The sequence below is a fragment of the Martes martes genome (assembly GCF_963455335.1).
Source record: "Martes martes genome assembly, chromosome: 6".
NCBI lineage: Eukaryota > Metazoa > Chordata > Mammalia > Carnivora > Mustelidae > Martes > Martes martes.
Genome location: NC_137893.1, coordinates 117345183 through 117359242, shown reverse-complemented (window position 1 = coordinate 117359242; position 14060 = coordinate 117345183). Strand labels below are relative to the sequence as shown.

Below are 14060 nucleotides of genomic sequence, written 5' to 3'. Positions count from 1 at the left end.
CAGCGCAGGGGTGGGGAGGCCGTCTTAGAACCTCCCATTGGGCACCCTATTTGATTACAGGAAGTCTCTTAGCTGAGAGGCCCCTAAGGGAAGCATGGGGGAGTGGTGGCAAACGGAAACGGAGCTATTTGCCTCCCTCCCCTCTTTGTAAGCCTTCCACATCCTTCTCCAGCTTCCTGTCCCAGATGTTTGTGGCTGCCCTTGGCCTCCCAGGTACCATGCCACTGCTACCCTTCCAAAGAGGTTACCCCCTTCCCCGCCCATCGCCCAGCCCCCGCCTTGTGTGTCCCTATTCCTTCCCTGGGTCCTGAGCAAGGCCCCTCCGCCAGTGGTTTGCATCTCTGCCACTTGCTGTCCCACGGGGGTAGTCCTACACTGGCCGCACTTGCTGGGAAAATTACAGCCTCTGCTGTCGGGCTTCCATTGTTAGCCTCCCCATCTCCCCCAACTTAGCTGTTCCCATGTGGTGCAATTTTTCTCACCAAGTGTTGTTTTCCTTTTCTCTGCCTGTGTTTGCACGGACTGCCATGAATTTGATATAGTGATTGCCTAACACATACACCACATAATAGTATTTTATTTCTTTCTGAAGCACTGTTTGCATGACAAATGAGTTGGTAACATTTGTGCAGCTCCTTGCAGCTGTGCAGTTCAATATATAAGGAACGAGCCTTTCGGCATCAATACTGGCCCCGTGTATTCTAAGAGGGCTTGAATCTGACGCTTAAACAAAGTGAACATTCTGGCACTTTGCAGAGTTACGGTCTGTTTCATCACAATGGATCCCAGGACGATTTAAAAATATGTCCTGAACTGGAGCCGCCCCCAGCAGTGGTCCCCAGTGTGGGCTTTGTCAAGCCGGGCTTGGGTTTGGGGCTGCTGCTGTTGCTATACCCACCTAGGGCCCAGTGACCCCCACCCGCCAAGCCTGGAACCCATCATGTCCGCAGGCGGGCTTTCTGCCCCCCTGTGGTCCATCCTCTGTCTCTGTGGGGCTTCTAGAAGTTGCTGGATATCTCGCTGTGTCCAACGGGGCCTTTGGGCTCATGTGCCCCCCCCCCCACCACAGGATGTTTGCCAATCAGTGCTCCCCTGCAATGCCTGCCTCCCCACCCCCCTGCCCCCGAAAGAAGCCTCACCGTGGGATGGAGAAAAGTCAATCAGAAAAGCCCTCACAAGGCAATTGTCCCTCTTAGGTCTGGGGCCTTTCCATCTACCCGGCCCTGGAAAGGCCCGGTTCCAGTCTGTTCCAGTCCTGGCCCTTCCGTGGATTGATAGCCTCTCCGATGCCCTCCACCCACATCGTCTGCCAGGACGCCTTCACCTGCTTGTTGCTGCACCCCCACACTTTCTTCACTGCCCCTCGTGTCTTCCTCGCCTCGGGCTCAGTCCTCGTCCTCTTCTGCCACCACTGCCTTGTGTTGGGAGCCGCCCTCAGAGTTTGCCTCCTGGGTCAAGTATGGGAATGCATATTTTAAAGCAAAGGGCAATATTGCAAAGTCAGCGGCTGCCCTGCATGCCCCCCTTTCTCCTCACTTTCTTGTGGGGTTTTTTTTTTTTTTTTTTAAGGTGAGCAGCTCAGGCTGCGGGCGGTCTTCCTGATTTATTAAAGGCAGAAGAGGAAAAGCAGGCTCCAGTGTCCAAATCTACTTAGTAACCACATCCACACATTTAGCAGAGGTGAGGGGCCTCTAGGAGAAGGCTCTGGATTCCCAGAGGGCCGGCACACTGCCATCCTGCTGACCTCTCTCTGTCTCAGCAGAGCCTTAGAATAACAACAGCCATAAATCTTTTAGTGGGTTCCATTCGCCTTCTCCTCCTGCAAAGAGCCTTGCACACATTTGTCAGGTCCTTAGAGACCCTGGGGGACCATGGCCTCATCCTTGACCCACCCCCTTGCCAGCCTTGTGCATTTCTCTGGGCTTCCTTGGAACCACTTCATGGGTGGTATCACACTGTGGGATGGTGGGGTGCTGGCAGAGTGTGATTGAAAAGTGGGGGACAAAGTGGGGGCCCTCTGGGCTCAGGTCTTGGCTGGAATGGTCCCAGCACAGCCCAGCTTCTGGCTGCCTTATCTCAGTGCCCCCCGGGGAAGAGGAGAGCTACCTTTCATCCCGCCAGGTCAGTGAGGGGGCAAATAGAGTCACAGAGAAATGCCAGAACAGGTATAATGGGCAGTCCAGTTGGCTGCTTTTCACAATGGGCTGAAAATATAACAGAACTCTCATTCTTTCGGCCACACTTTGATACCTGTGGGTAAGAGTTCCTTTAGCGGCATGGAATACGTTCCCCGATGTCAATAACGAATTGTGTATGAAGGAAAATGTAATGCTTTCAGAACATTTTCTTTTGGGCTTTGTCCATGATTAGATTATACAAAATTACAGAGTACAGATATCAGGCAATTACTCTTTGCTTTTAACTATTCAATTTCATGGCAAATCCACGTAGCTTGGTAATTATAAAATCATACCGATGTGGTTACCGAGAAAATACCTCATCATCTCCATCTTGTGAAGCGAGGCTCAGGTTGCCCTATAATTACCCGTGGTCCTGTTAAGTGTAAAGTACATTCCAGACGAAGAGGGATAATCTGTAACTCTCTGTAATTGCCAGTTTTCTGGAGAGACTCTTGCAGAATTTGCGGGATGAACCTTAGTTAAGATGTGAGGAAGATTGCGGTCCTCTCCTGACTGGTTCCTCTGGGCACTTTTTCCCCTTTCCCATCCCTGCTCCTGGCTGTGGAGAGCTTTAACCAAAAGCGGATCTCTCTTTCTTTCTCTTTTGTGAAAATATGGTCATTTTTGTCTCGGCTCAGCTCACACTATCCTCCCCTATCCCTCCCTCTCCACCCCCCATTTTAATTTCTTCCAGGGCTCTGCATGTCCAGTAAGCAATCGAGTCTGCTGTCCTGGAAACTGGAAGAACTCGTTGGAGAAAAAGAATTATTTGAACCGATTGTGAGAAATTGAACAGCGGCAGGAGGAGAAGGAGAGAAGAAAGGAGCGGACACATCCAACCAGGCGGCTGGGGCACTGTGCATACAGATGGAGGTGGCGGCTGGGTCCCTGTTGCGGCTCATTACTGAGAAGCACATCAGAGGCCACTGGGTGAGGGTCAGGGAGAACGTGGCTGCCGCGCTGAGCTTTGAACAGGGCTGTTCTGCGGAAGGAACTCCACCCTCGTGCCACCTAGGTGCTGTGGCTGCGGAACCAATACCGTTTTCAGAAATGCAGATCGCCTTGGGTGCAGTCACCTAGAGTTCTCGTTTTCTTCTTGTCACCTATTTCAATGCTGCTCTCCAACCCCAGGATTTTAAGGAAAATTCCCTCCACGCGGGGCGGTGGGCGTGGGGGCGTGGGGGCTCGGAGGCTGGGGCAGGGGGAGTGGTGAGCGCCCCCATCTGGTGATGGGGGAAGGTAGTCTCATATAGCGACAGATCTGAGCAGAGAGGAAAAGACACAAAAGCTGTGTTTTCTGCCTTAGAAAGAGACAGTGAGCATTTGGTCTGCTTTTTGGAGTGGCTTCAGTGGAATGATGTGAATGGCACGGTGGAGCTCCGAAGGGCCAGGAGGGGTCTTGGATCCAGTTCTTCCCAACGGCATGCTTTGTAGATTTCCCTGCCTTTCTTCCTCCTTTTCCTCCCCTGCCCTGTGCAGCCCTCCCCCCATTTATTACAGGGTGTCTTGGCAGCATTGCCCATGAACCTGCAGCTGCACTTGGGCTGATCAGTACATGAATGGGAAATTATGGGACTGGGTGGTGTAAAGGGTCTGGGTCCCCTGGAAAGTTCAGGGGTCCCTCAGAAGCAGTCAGAGCCCACCAAAGGAGTGTCCATTCTAAGGGTTGGGGTTGTCTGGTTCCGCTAACTACCAACTGTGGCTAAGCTCCCGCGATGACTGTGGTGGGTGGAAATGCCGAAGGGGCAACATGTCTAATTGCTGGTAACCTATGGATAGTGGGAGCTGTGGTTCCTATACAGCCCCGGTTTATAAATAAATGAACATTCATTAATGCAAAATGAAATCAGAATGATATTTCCCATCCAGTTTTGTTTAGAAGGCAGAAATAAGTGTGTTGACGGTGGAATTTTGCTGCGGATGCTGGAGCGTAGAGTAACAAGATGATAGTAATAATAGTGATTTGCTGGTGCCTGTCCCCTGATCTCAAGGCACATATTACCACCTTGCATTTGCAAAGGCTCATTGAGGTTAGAGGGCTAGCTGGAAGTTACACAGCAAGGGGTTGAGTGCGGAAGTCTCACAACTCTCTGGCCTATTAGACCTCGAGCTTGCCCATACACAGAAAGTAGACCGATAAGGGTTCCGCAGACCTGAATTCCAGTCCTTGCTCTGCCGCTGGCTGGTGTGCGTGGGCAGAAAATGCCATCTTTTCTCAGCAGCACAGGTCTTCCAGTTCTGTGGGTCTGACTTCATATTTGAACATAGAATTTATCAAAGGCACACGTTTTGCTCCTGTATGTACCACCACTTATGGCCCACTCCAAGCTTTATCCCCCCACCCCCTTTATGGAATGACCTGAGTTTAAACTTTCAAAATTAAAATTTTAAATAAAAGAGTCGTTTCTGTGTATTTCCCGCTTTATTTGCCGGATGGGAGGCTTGCCTGGGAGAGAGTATTTTCCTTCGGAGCCCCGCTGTTGGGCATGCAGATTTCGGGGCCTCCTTTGGGTGGGAGGAGGGCTCCACCTTCTTCTCCCCAGAGCGGGCTGTCACTTGTCTGCTGGGGAAAAGCAGGGTTTGCGCTCAGGAACATTCGCAGGTCCACTTATGACTTCTAAACCTTCCTGCAGAGCCAGGAAGGAGGGGGCACTACCCCCCCCTCCCCCCCCCCCGCCCCTGGGTGCTGGGCGGACTGGCTAGGTTTCTGGCAGCTCAGCCTCTAGCGTTCTCTGTACCCTGGGGCAAGTCCTTTAACCTCTGGTTCTTCCCACTCCAACGCTTCCTCCCCGCCTCTCTCCTCTCCTCCTGGGGAGGATGAGAAGTCATTAGTAGCTGTTTGTCAGGTAAGTTCTAGCTTCGCATAAGTTACTCCGGCAGACCTTGAACGGGGCAAGGCCAAGTGCAGCTCAGCACTTCGATTTGTAGAACAGATTAAAAAAAAAAAATGCAGGCTTCAGGGGCCAGACTGTTCCAGAGTTCCCTTCAGAGGAAGCCCCAGCGCTGGTGGTGTTTTGGGGGAGGGAATGAACGTATCTGGAGCAGGGGGAGGGGTGGGTGTGTGGTCGTGGTCTACTCTGCCAGGAGGGGATTTGGGAAAGGGGCCTGAGCCATGGGGCAGAGCCTTGAAATGCCCCTGGCTGGGGATTGGGCCTCAGTGGTCCCCAGGAGCTCTCAGAGCCTGCCCTGCTCTGTCATGAGGCTCCCCTCAGGGACAGGGGCACCCTTTCCCCCAAGAAGGCAGCTTCCTGTTCTCAAGTGCAAGGCAGCAAAACAAATCGCCGTCCCCAGATTGCGCTCAGACGCACTCCTGGAATATTAACACGGGGTGGATGAGGCCAGGCCCCAGCCGCAGAGGCGCCCGCCTTCCCTTACCGTTCTGGGTGGACAGCAGCGCCTCACCCAGCAACTCTTCCAGGGCAGCCCAGTACTTTTCCAGCTGCCTGGAGTTCATCTTCATTCCAATTTCCACAGGAGCAGTCAGCTGTGAAATAAGGCAGAGTTAACAAGAAGGAAGAGACATGGAGCGCGCCATTAACCCCCGGGTGCCTCACAGGTGGCAGGAGGGACGGCCAGTAGCCACACGGCTCTGTGGCGGCCCCACTTTTCCTGATCCATCCTCCGGGGAAGCCGGAGAATTCTGGCAGCAACCCCCCCTCCCTGCTCCCCACCAAACTCCAACCAGGGGACTGGATCCTGGAAGTCACCCAAGTCTTGCTGGGAGGAGGATCAATAAATCTCCCCTGGTTGGGAAGCTGGGACAGGAGGGGAGGGGTCTGCAGGAAACCCCCCTGGCTCTTCCTGTGGGAGGAAAATCTCCGTCCCTCTTCTTGTGTATAAGGAGAGCTGGCACCTAGAGCCTTGCAGCACAGGCGTCACTCCAAATGCTTTGCATGTATGAAGCCTCTCAAAAGCCCTAGAGGTAGATACGCCTAGTGGTGTGCCTATTTTACAGATGAGGAAACCTGAGGGCAAAGAGGTAGAGTAACTTGATCAAAGCCACACAGGTACTAAGTCACAGAGGAAGAGGGTGTCAGACATAGGGGGTCTGACTCCAGGGTCTGCGCCATCAGGCGAGACTTTCTCTGGACCATGGGGACACAAGTGAGACCCCAAAGGAGCTGTCTGGAGGCTCGCCACCAGGAGAAGTTGTTGTGGCCGAGCTGGAGGGTGAGGGGTGGGGGCCTGACTGATCTTGCCACCACCCGCAGAGCTTCCTGGTTCAGTGGTCTTGGTTCACAGGCCAGACGAGCTTCCCTGCCTGTCTGGAGAGCTGTGATGGAGGAGTCCCAGGGGCTCCCTGGCAGTGGGAAACGGGCTGGGGCTGCCTGAAGGGCCACGCAGAGGGTCTCCGGCCCTGCCCATGCCATCCTCTGCCCACGCCATCCTCTTGCTGAGCTATGCTTTTCTCTATGCATCAGCGTCCTCACCTTAAAATGAGGCGGCTGGATGGAATGATCTGGAAAGGACCTCCCGACCCATATATTCTGTTCTAGGGAGATGGGACAGCCTCCCCAAGACATTCTTTAGGATGTAACACGTGCCTTACACTGCCCAGGGTGCAGGTAGCGGGCAGTTCCGAATGAGCTCCCCTTTGCCAGCTGGACCAGTCCCTCCCAGTTCCTCCCAGGGAGCCCAAGGAGCATGTGGGAAGGGAAGGCATACTCCCCTAACCCTGCCACCCAGTGTGATGCCTGCACCAAAGTCCCTCTCTGGGCCACAACTGACCTCCCTGTTTGTGGACAGTGTGCTATGGCGACCCAAGGGGGTGGAAGGATCCCTGGCTGGTGTCTGGCAGGAGGCAGGAGGCCTGGAGTCCAGCTCAGTTTTGCTCTGACGACTGTGTCATCCTGGCAAGGCCCTCACTCTCTCTACTATCAGTCATCTCCCCTCCCAAGGCCCTGTACAGGGAAGTGTCCCCCGCTCAGTCCCAGGACCCCCTTCATTCTCCATCCACGCCTACCCTCTCCAGGATCTCACACGATCCTGGCTTGAAATTCCAGCTAATTGCTGATGCCTCCCACAGGGATGTCTCCAGCCCTAAGCACTCCTGAAGTCCAGTCATCTATATCCGCCTGCCTGGGCAACGCCTGCACCTGGGCGCCCACCAGGCATCTTAAAGTTCACAGGTCCTGTCTGACCTCCTGACCTCCCTCCTGCCATCCTGCAGCTAATCATAGGCTTCACCCTCTCCATGAGTCGCAAACTCATCCTTCTAGGTCCTCTGGCCCGAACACGGGGCTTGAACTCACTACCCTGAGATCAAGACCTGAGCTGAGATCAAGAGTCAGACGCTTAACAGACTAAGCCACCCAGGTTCCCCTGGGGAGACACTTTTAAAATGTAATCTGATCTTCTCCCTGCTCTGCTCCAAAGCCCCTAGTGGCTCCCATCTCAGCAGGGTGAAAGCCAAGTCCAAACTGCGGAGTCTGCTTTCACCTCCCACTTTCTCTTTGACTCCCTCTGCCCCAGCCACTCCAGCTTCCTCCCTGTTCCCACAATGCGCCAGGTCTACTCCTGCCTCAGGGCCTTTGCACTGATTACTTCTACTGCTTGGAATGCTCTTCCCCCAGACATCTTAGCGGTTCAGTGCCTCACTGTCTCCAGGTCTGTGTACTAATACCATATACCGACGAAGCCTGCTCTGACCGCCCTATTTAAATTGCAACTCATCCATCTCCCCTCTCTGCTTTATTTTCCTCCATGGCACCTGCCACCACCGGCCACACTAGGAAGGTTGTTTGTTTATCCTGGTTGTAGTCCGTTGCCGGTCCTTTTGGTATCTCATTTCTGGCCCCCCACTGGAGTGTGAGCTCCACGAGCTCAGAGGATGTATTTGTTTTGTTCACCACATTATCCCCAGGGCCCAGAACCCTGTTTCGCACTTAGGGCTCAGTAAATACTTACTGCCTGGACAAATGAGTCTGTGAAATTAAAGAGCTGCGCTGGACAAACCCAAGGCTGGCTCTGGCCATGACAGTCTGTGCATCCAAACTCAGCACTGACCCAGGGGGGTTCACACTGTAGTTTTCCCCAAGGTTCCTTGCTAGGGAGAGTAACCGGCACCCTCGTCATCTGTCCCCTGAGGACCGCACCTGCCTCCTGACTGGTCTCCTGCCTCCACTTGTGCTGCCCCAGATTCCTAAGTCAGATTAGGTCACTTCCCTGCTTTGAACCCCCAGTGACCTAGACATCTTGCCTGGACCACCAGGCCCCGCCAGCCTCTTGTCCTCTCCCGGTGTGCCCTGGCCTTGAGGGCCTCACACCTACTATGTGCTTCCTGAGCAAGGCTTTTGCACTTTTCCTTCTGGAATGTTCTCACTCTAGCGCTTTGCATGAGAGGCTCCTCCTCATCATTCTGGTTTCAAAGAAAATAAATGTCACCTCCTCCAAGAGGCCTTCCCTGAGCCCTCCTCTGGCGAAGGAGTGCCCCCAAGCCCCACCCTGTCATTCTCTATCCTGCCTCCTTTATTTGGTGCCTGAAATGGTTTACTGTCTCCTAGAAGGGAGCTGGTTGCCTAAATGTCTGGTTCGCTGCTGTATCCTAGCACAATCGGTGGCTAGCAGGGGAGCCATTCCCTGCCCCCACCCACTAGGTTTCTCTGTATTGTCGCCCTGTCTGCTCACCTTGATAACCTGGTTTTCTTCTTCCTCTGTGGGCTCCACAAGGTCCAGAGGCCCCACTTCCTCAGACCTCTTTTGTAAAACCAGGGACTTCTTTTGACCTTTGTTGCGCTCCTTTTCCTAAGGGCAGAGCACAAAATCGCACAAAACCCAAAACCGGGGTCTGTCCACCGCCCAGACGGTGCCTGCCTGTCTCTGTCCAGGGTGCTAAGTGGCCTGAGCTTCCCACGGGGACGGAAGCATTCCTTCTCCCCAGGTGCCTCTAGGACAAGGAGTCCCAGCAATGCGAGGGCCACAGAAGCCTCTCCGAATTGTCCAACAGGTCAACTTGCAGAAGAATCCCTTCCTTTCTCGTTCCAACACTGCACCCAGGTTGTTACTGTTAATTAAGTTAAAATGCTGAAAATAATGGCTGCCCTTCATGCATATTAAGCGTGAAAATGGGTTTTTCTTAGCAGAGAACCTATAAAAAAGGTGGCAAGACAGCCTAGCCTGCGAGGGCACCATGGGGTGGCCCAGAAACTGGAGTCCCTGGGAGGTGATTTATAAGAGGCGAGACAGGGAGATGAATTATGGAGGAAGGAGATTGCAGCTTCTTCATAAAAATCCTGGTGCCTGGCAATTATAAGGAGCAAAACCACAGAGCGGATTAATGCAAAGTGTCCTTTGGTTGCCATTTTGCTAGTTTATGTTCTACTGAGTTTGACTGTTTCTGCCCCAAATCTTACGTGGCATCCTGCTTGCTGGGTCCCAGGGCACTGAGATCAGACGCACCTCATTCCTTTGGTTTCCCTAATGGCACCCTTGGGATTCGGCTCAGGGCCTTGCCTGAGACATGGTGATTCTAGAACAGTGGGCTGTCTCTTCTGGGGAGGAAGCTGGTGGTGGAGGAAGTGTGTTTAGAGAGACTGCCGCATATCCTCCGTATTTCCATTGGCTACGCCCCACCCCCACGAAGAAGGGAGGCTGCAGCCAGCCTTGCCTTGGCAGAGGACACTGGTCACTGGGTATGGGGCAGCCTGCCCCAGACAGAGCACATGGGTCCAGAGGCCACGCAACCTCCCAGAGAATGGATTCGTGTCTTTGTCCCTAGTGGAGCCTTGGTCTCAGACAGGTGGGACACGAAAGTCCCATTTCTTCACCTCCTCGGGTCAGAGAGAAACAACTGTATGTACAAGATACTCAGAACCTCTGGACATCTAAAGTAAAAGGCACGGGGAGCCAGGTCTGGCGGTCACTTTTTCGGGGGACTCGCCCCCCGAGTTCTGTTAAGCCTGCCTGGTTTACTTCTGGGTTCTCAAGGGGCTGCTCCGGCCGGCACTTCAGGGAGCAGCAACTTCTTCTTTCCCACTCTGGGCATTTGCTCCCACCAAGTGCCCCTCCCCTCTAAAGACCCCCAGATCCACAGTCACCTCTTCTCTGTAGGCTGCCGACACGCGCCAGCCCGTGGAGACCTCTCCCTCCTCTGAGCTTCGCACTTACCATCAGCGTCACTTGCTGGGCAATTAATCACGTCCTACCTCGTGACATTTCTCTTGTTCTCTATTGTTAGTGAATTTTTCATGTGTTTGTATCTTGGCTGCTGAGCCTGCTCCTTGAAGACAGAGGCTCTTAGATCTCCTTGTGTGCCTGGCCTCTCACCCAGTGTGGCCGTTTATACCGCAGAGATGCTCAGCAAATATTGATTGGCTTGTTAATTGAAAATCTCCTCTGAAGGATGGGCAGGGGCGGGAAAAGGTGTTGCGTGTAGGAGCTGCAGTCACCTGTGTGTGGTGCTGGGGAGGAGTGAAGGTGGCAGGGAGACAGCTGGAGCTGGGGGCTAGCCGGGGTCTGGGTCCTTCGTGCTGTCCTCAGTGGGGTTAGCTTAGCTGATTAAACATGGGTTCACCAAAGGGACACTTACTTGTGCCTTAGAGAGACTAAGGTCACCTGAGTGCTAAGCAGGGCTCTGCGTTACTTGGGCCACACAGGGGAGGCGGGCATAGCTTGAGGTGGGGTGTGGGGGGGAAGATTTCCTACCCGGATCTTCTGGAGCTCGCTGTGGGTGAAGATGGGAACGAAGGCTTCTGTCTGGGAGGCCAGCATGGCAGCCACGTGCACCACAAGCAGAGCGGCCACAGCCTTTCGGGACACCATCCTGGAGCTGCTGGACAGTGACAAGAAGCTCTTGTCATGGGGCTTACGGTGCACACGTTCCCTACAGCTGTGACCTTGAGCAAGCTACTTAGCCTCTGCTGATGCAGGCCGGGTGTGGGGCTTTACCGGAGGAGCTCAGAGCCCCTTCTGCCACAGAGCCAGATCTGGGAGAGGTGGCCCGGCCCCTGCCACATGTTGGGGGAGAAGCAGTCCACGTGTCAGCTCCCCTCTTTGTCACAGCTGCAGTCCTCCAGGGTCAGCGGGGTTCAAGAAGTGGGAAGGACCCCATGTCTCAGAAGAAAGACTAGATAATCAACAGAATTGCGCTCCCCCCTTGAGCCCTCCCTGCGCCCTGAGCTGATGAGGATGACGAAAGGGACAGACCCAGGCCCAGATGACCCCAGGTTTCCCTGAGAGTGCCAGGAGGCACTGGGTCTGGAGAGAGGGGCTGGAACACACTGCCCAGGTGGAAGCAGAGCCAGATGGAAAATTTCAGCAGGGAACAGCATCCTACAGCTGAAGTGGGGTCTCCAGCCCTCCGGGGGCCAGCACTGGCTCTGGAACAAGACTCTTCCAGAGCTCCAGCTAGCTGCCTGTTGGTTGTCTAGAAATGACACAGAGTGCGTCCGTTCCCAGCAACCCCCTCCCCTGACACCTCAGAATGCCTCAAGTGCTGGGGGTGCCTGCTTGCACGTGTGGGGCCTCTTGTGTCCCAGGAAGTGGGTAGGTCTGGATTGGCGGGCCAGAAGGTGGGCCTCGGACACCTGCCAGGAAACAGGTAGGCGTGGTGACCCCAGGAGAGCAAGGCTTGAGAAATGGGGTCAGCTGGGCAGACTCCGGGCTGGGTCCAGATGGTCCTATGGTGGGGGTGGGGGAGGGTGCTGCCTGCTGGGTGCCAGCCTCAGCTGACTCCTTACCCTGGTGCACAGTGCCCCCTTCAAAGCCCTTTCCCACACAATCCACGTGGGAGCAGGTGCTATCTGGGGAGGGGAGGGGACCTAGACGGGTGGGGAGACTTATCCAGAGGAGGTGGAGGTTGGAAGGCTGGCTTCCTGAGGCCTGCTGCTTGGTCCTGCACCCCACTCCACATTGCCTCTGCTCACAGAAAGTGGAGAAGGGCATCGCAGGGGGCAGCCTGCTGAATGCAATCCAGGCCCCAACATTCCTGCGCTGAGTGGGCTGATGAGTGCGGGGGCCAGGCCCCAGAGCAAGGAGGAGAGACCATGGGCAGCCTCCACAGCAGGCAGAGTTGGGGGGATTATAGGGTTGCAGATAAAGAGTTTCAGGGAGTCACCTTGGGGCTCCCACAGCCCTTGGGCAGCCTGGATTCTGTTGGCAGGAAAGGGTCCGGCCCTGGACTGGTCTCCAAGCTTCCCTGCAGTTCCAACCCCCATTACCCCTTTGGAGAGAATCATCCAAGAATGCGGACTTTCGTCCTGCCTCCCCGCGTCCAGGACCCTTCTCCTCAGTCATCTGAAGCCACCTCTAAGCAGGACACTCCCTCTGCCTTCTTTTGAGCCTCCTGTCCCTGTCCTAGTTTCTCTCTCCATCTGGCTAACACTCCATGAGAAAGAACATGAGAGCTCAGACAGTCAAAGCCTCCCATGCCAGCTACATGCAAATTCAGGGTCAGAAGACCACCCACCCACCGACTGCCTTCCCCATCTGTGGGGACAGTTGAGATCTGGTCTGGGACCCCGGGAGGACCTGGAGCAGTACAAAGTCTGGGCAGGGATGGAGCACTCCCAATCACTCTTCTTCCTATCCTCTCCCTGTGGAGGCTGGAGGCCCTGACTCCTCTCCCAAGGTGGAGACGATGCGTCACATCGATGGCGTCCCGTTTCCTTCACAGAGATGCTACAGAGCCCTTTTCATTCTGGTGTTCACATTTAATTCCCTCCATAAGAATCAATAAAAACCTTAAATAAAAAAAGGCAAAATCCAATTGCTGCTCATTTTCTTGATCCAACTGGCAGTTGGCATGTCACCTACATTCATTTGCGTTCCTGGGAGCTCGGAGTGGGAGAGCTTTTCACTGTATGATGAGATACTGACTTCCCTTTTCCATCTCCTGGGATGGGGCTCCAGTCTTCAAGCGATCAGGCTGGAGGAGGGGGCGCCTGTCTGCTCCCTGCCCTCCCATAGGAGCCCGGGCTCTGGCGAGTCTGGCCTCGTCACTCAATCTCCCTAGGGATCCGCTTCACCTTTATCTTTCCAGAGTGAAGCCTCCATGCCATGTGGGGGTCCTGTGTCCACAATGAGCTCTGGTTTGGGTTCCTGGCCTGTGGTTGTAGTCAGCGGCACCATGCACCCACACAGCCTCTCTTTTGCCAGGAATGGCACCCACCCACTCCTCCCTCCAGCTTCCCTGCTCCGGGGCAGTCCTGCTTTAACACACACGATGAGTGGTTTTAACCTGCTACTCTGGAAATCGGCTCCAGGGCTAGCAGTCCAAAGCCTAGCGAAGTATTGGAAGGTGGCAGGGGAGATCTCTGGACCAGACTGGCTCTGCTCACACCACTGTTCTGCCCTGGGGCTCATGCTGAACTCCACCCGCCCCCCCCCAAACCATGGCTACTCACAGCAGCGCGGTGTGAATAGGACTGGTGAAGTCTGTGTCTGCTTGTCCTCTGGTATCTGGCTGATCTGACCGGTCTTTATATCTGGTATCTTGTTGGTCTGATGGGCCCACTGGCCCGCCCTTGGGAGTCCATTAACCTTTGGCCACACCTTGGGGGCTTTGGGTGGGGAGCCCAGATTCTTGAAGCTCATGGAAACAGCAGACAGGGCCTGCCACCTGCGGACTTCTGGGGCCTTCCTGGAAGGCCTCTGCCTCAGGCAACAGTCAGGATTTGGTGGAGGCCAACTCCCACCCAGATGGCACTCTCTGGCCCACTTAGAACTCAGCTGCTGGGGACACCTGGGTGGCTCCATCAGTTAAGCGTCTGCCTTCAGCTCAGGTCATGTGGGATCGAGTCTCGCATCCGGCTCCCTGTCTGGCGGGGAGCCTGCTTCTCCCTCTTTCTGCTCCTCCCCTTGCTTGTGCTCACTCTGTCAAATAAATAAATAAAATTAAAAACAGAACAAAGCACTGTGGGGCACCTCGGTGGCTCAGTGGGT

The 14060-nt window shown here is 54.7% G+C and overlaps 1 protein-coding gene across 2 annotated transcripts; it reads right to left on the bottom strand.

Annotated features, from left to right (window-relative positions):
- Window positions 1-4586: 4586 nt before the first annotated feature.
- Window positions 4587-13852, bottom strand: MLN (motilin). 2 transcript variants are annotated; one of them, XM_080805692.1, is made up of 5 exons: window positions 13523-13852; window positions 10824-10947; window positions 8808-8924; window positions 5556-5664; window positions 4587-4740 (listed from the first exon to the last, which is right to left on the bottom strand). In XM_080805692.1, exons 2-5 carry the CDS (start codon window positions 10938-10940, stop codon window positions 4733-4735), a joined length of 351 nt encoding a protein of 116 aa, XP_080661818.1. In that variant the 5' UTR covers window positions 10941-10947; window positions 13523-13852; the 3' UTR covers window positions 4587-4732. The 2 variants fall into 2 exon arrangements, with proteins under 2 accessions (XP_080661818.1, XP_080661817.1); XM_080805691.1 differs by having other exon boundaries at window positions 4590-4743; window positions 13523-13811.
- Between the last annotated feature and the right edge of the window lie 208 nt (window positions 13853-14060).

Bases quoted from the DNA above. Each gene is read 5' to 3' on its own strand.
- MLN (XM_080805691.1), bottom strand. From the start codon at position 10,940: ATGGTGTCCCGAAAGGCTGTGGCCGCTCTGCTTGTGGTGCACGTGGCT. The intron at 8,925-10,823 runs GTAGGAAATCTT...CTCTGCCCTTAG, and splicing joins GCGAGCTCCAGAAGATCCGG to GAAAAGGAGCGCAACAAAGG. The intron at 5,665-8,807 runs GTGAGCAGACAG...CTTATTTCACAG, and splicing joins AAGAAAACCAGGTTATCAAG to CTGACTGCTCCTGTGGAAAT.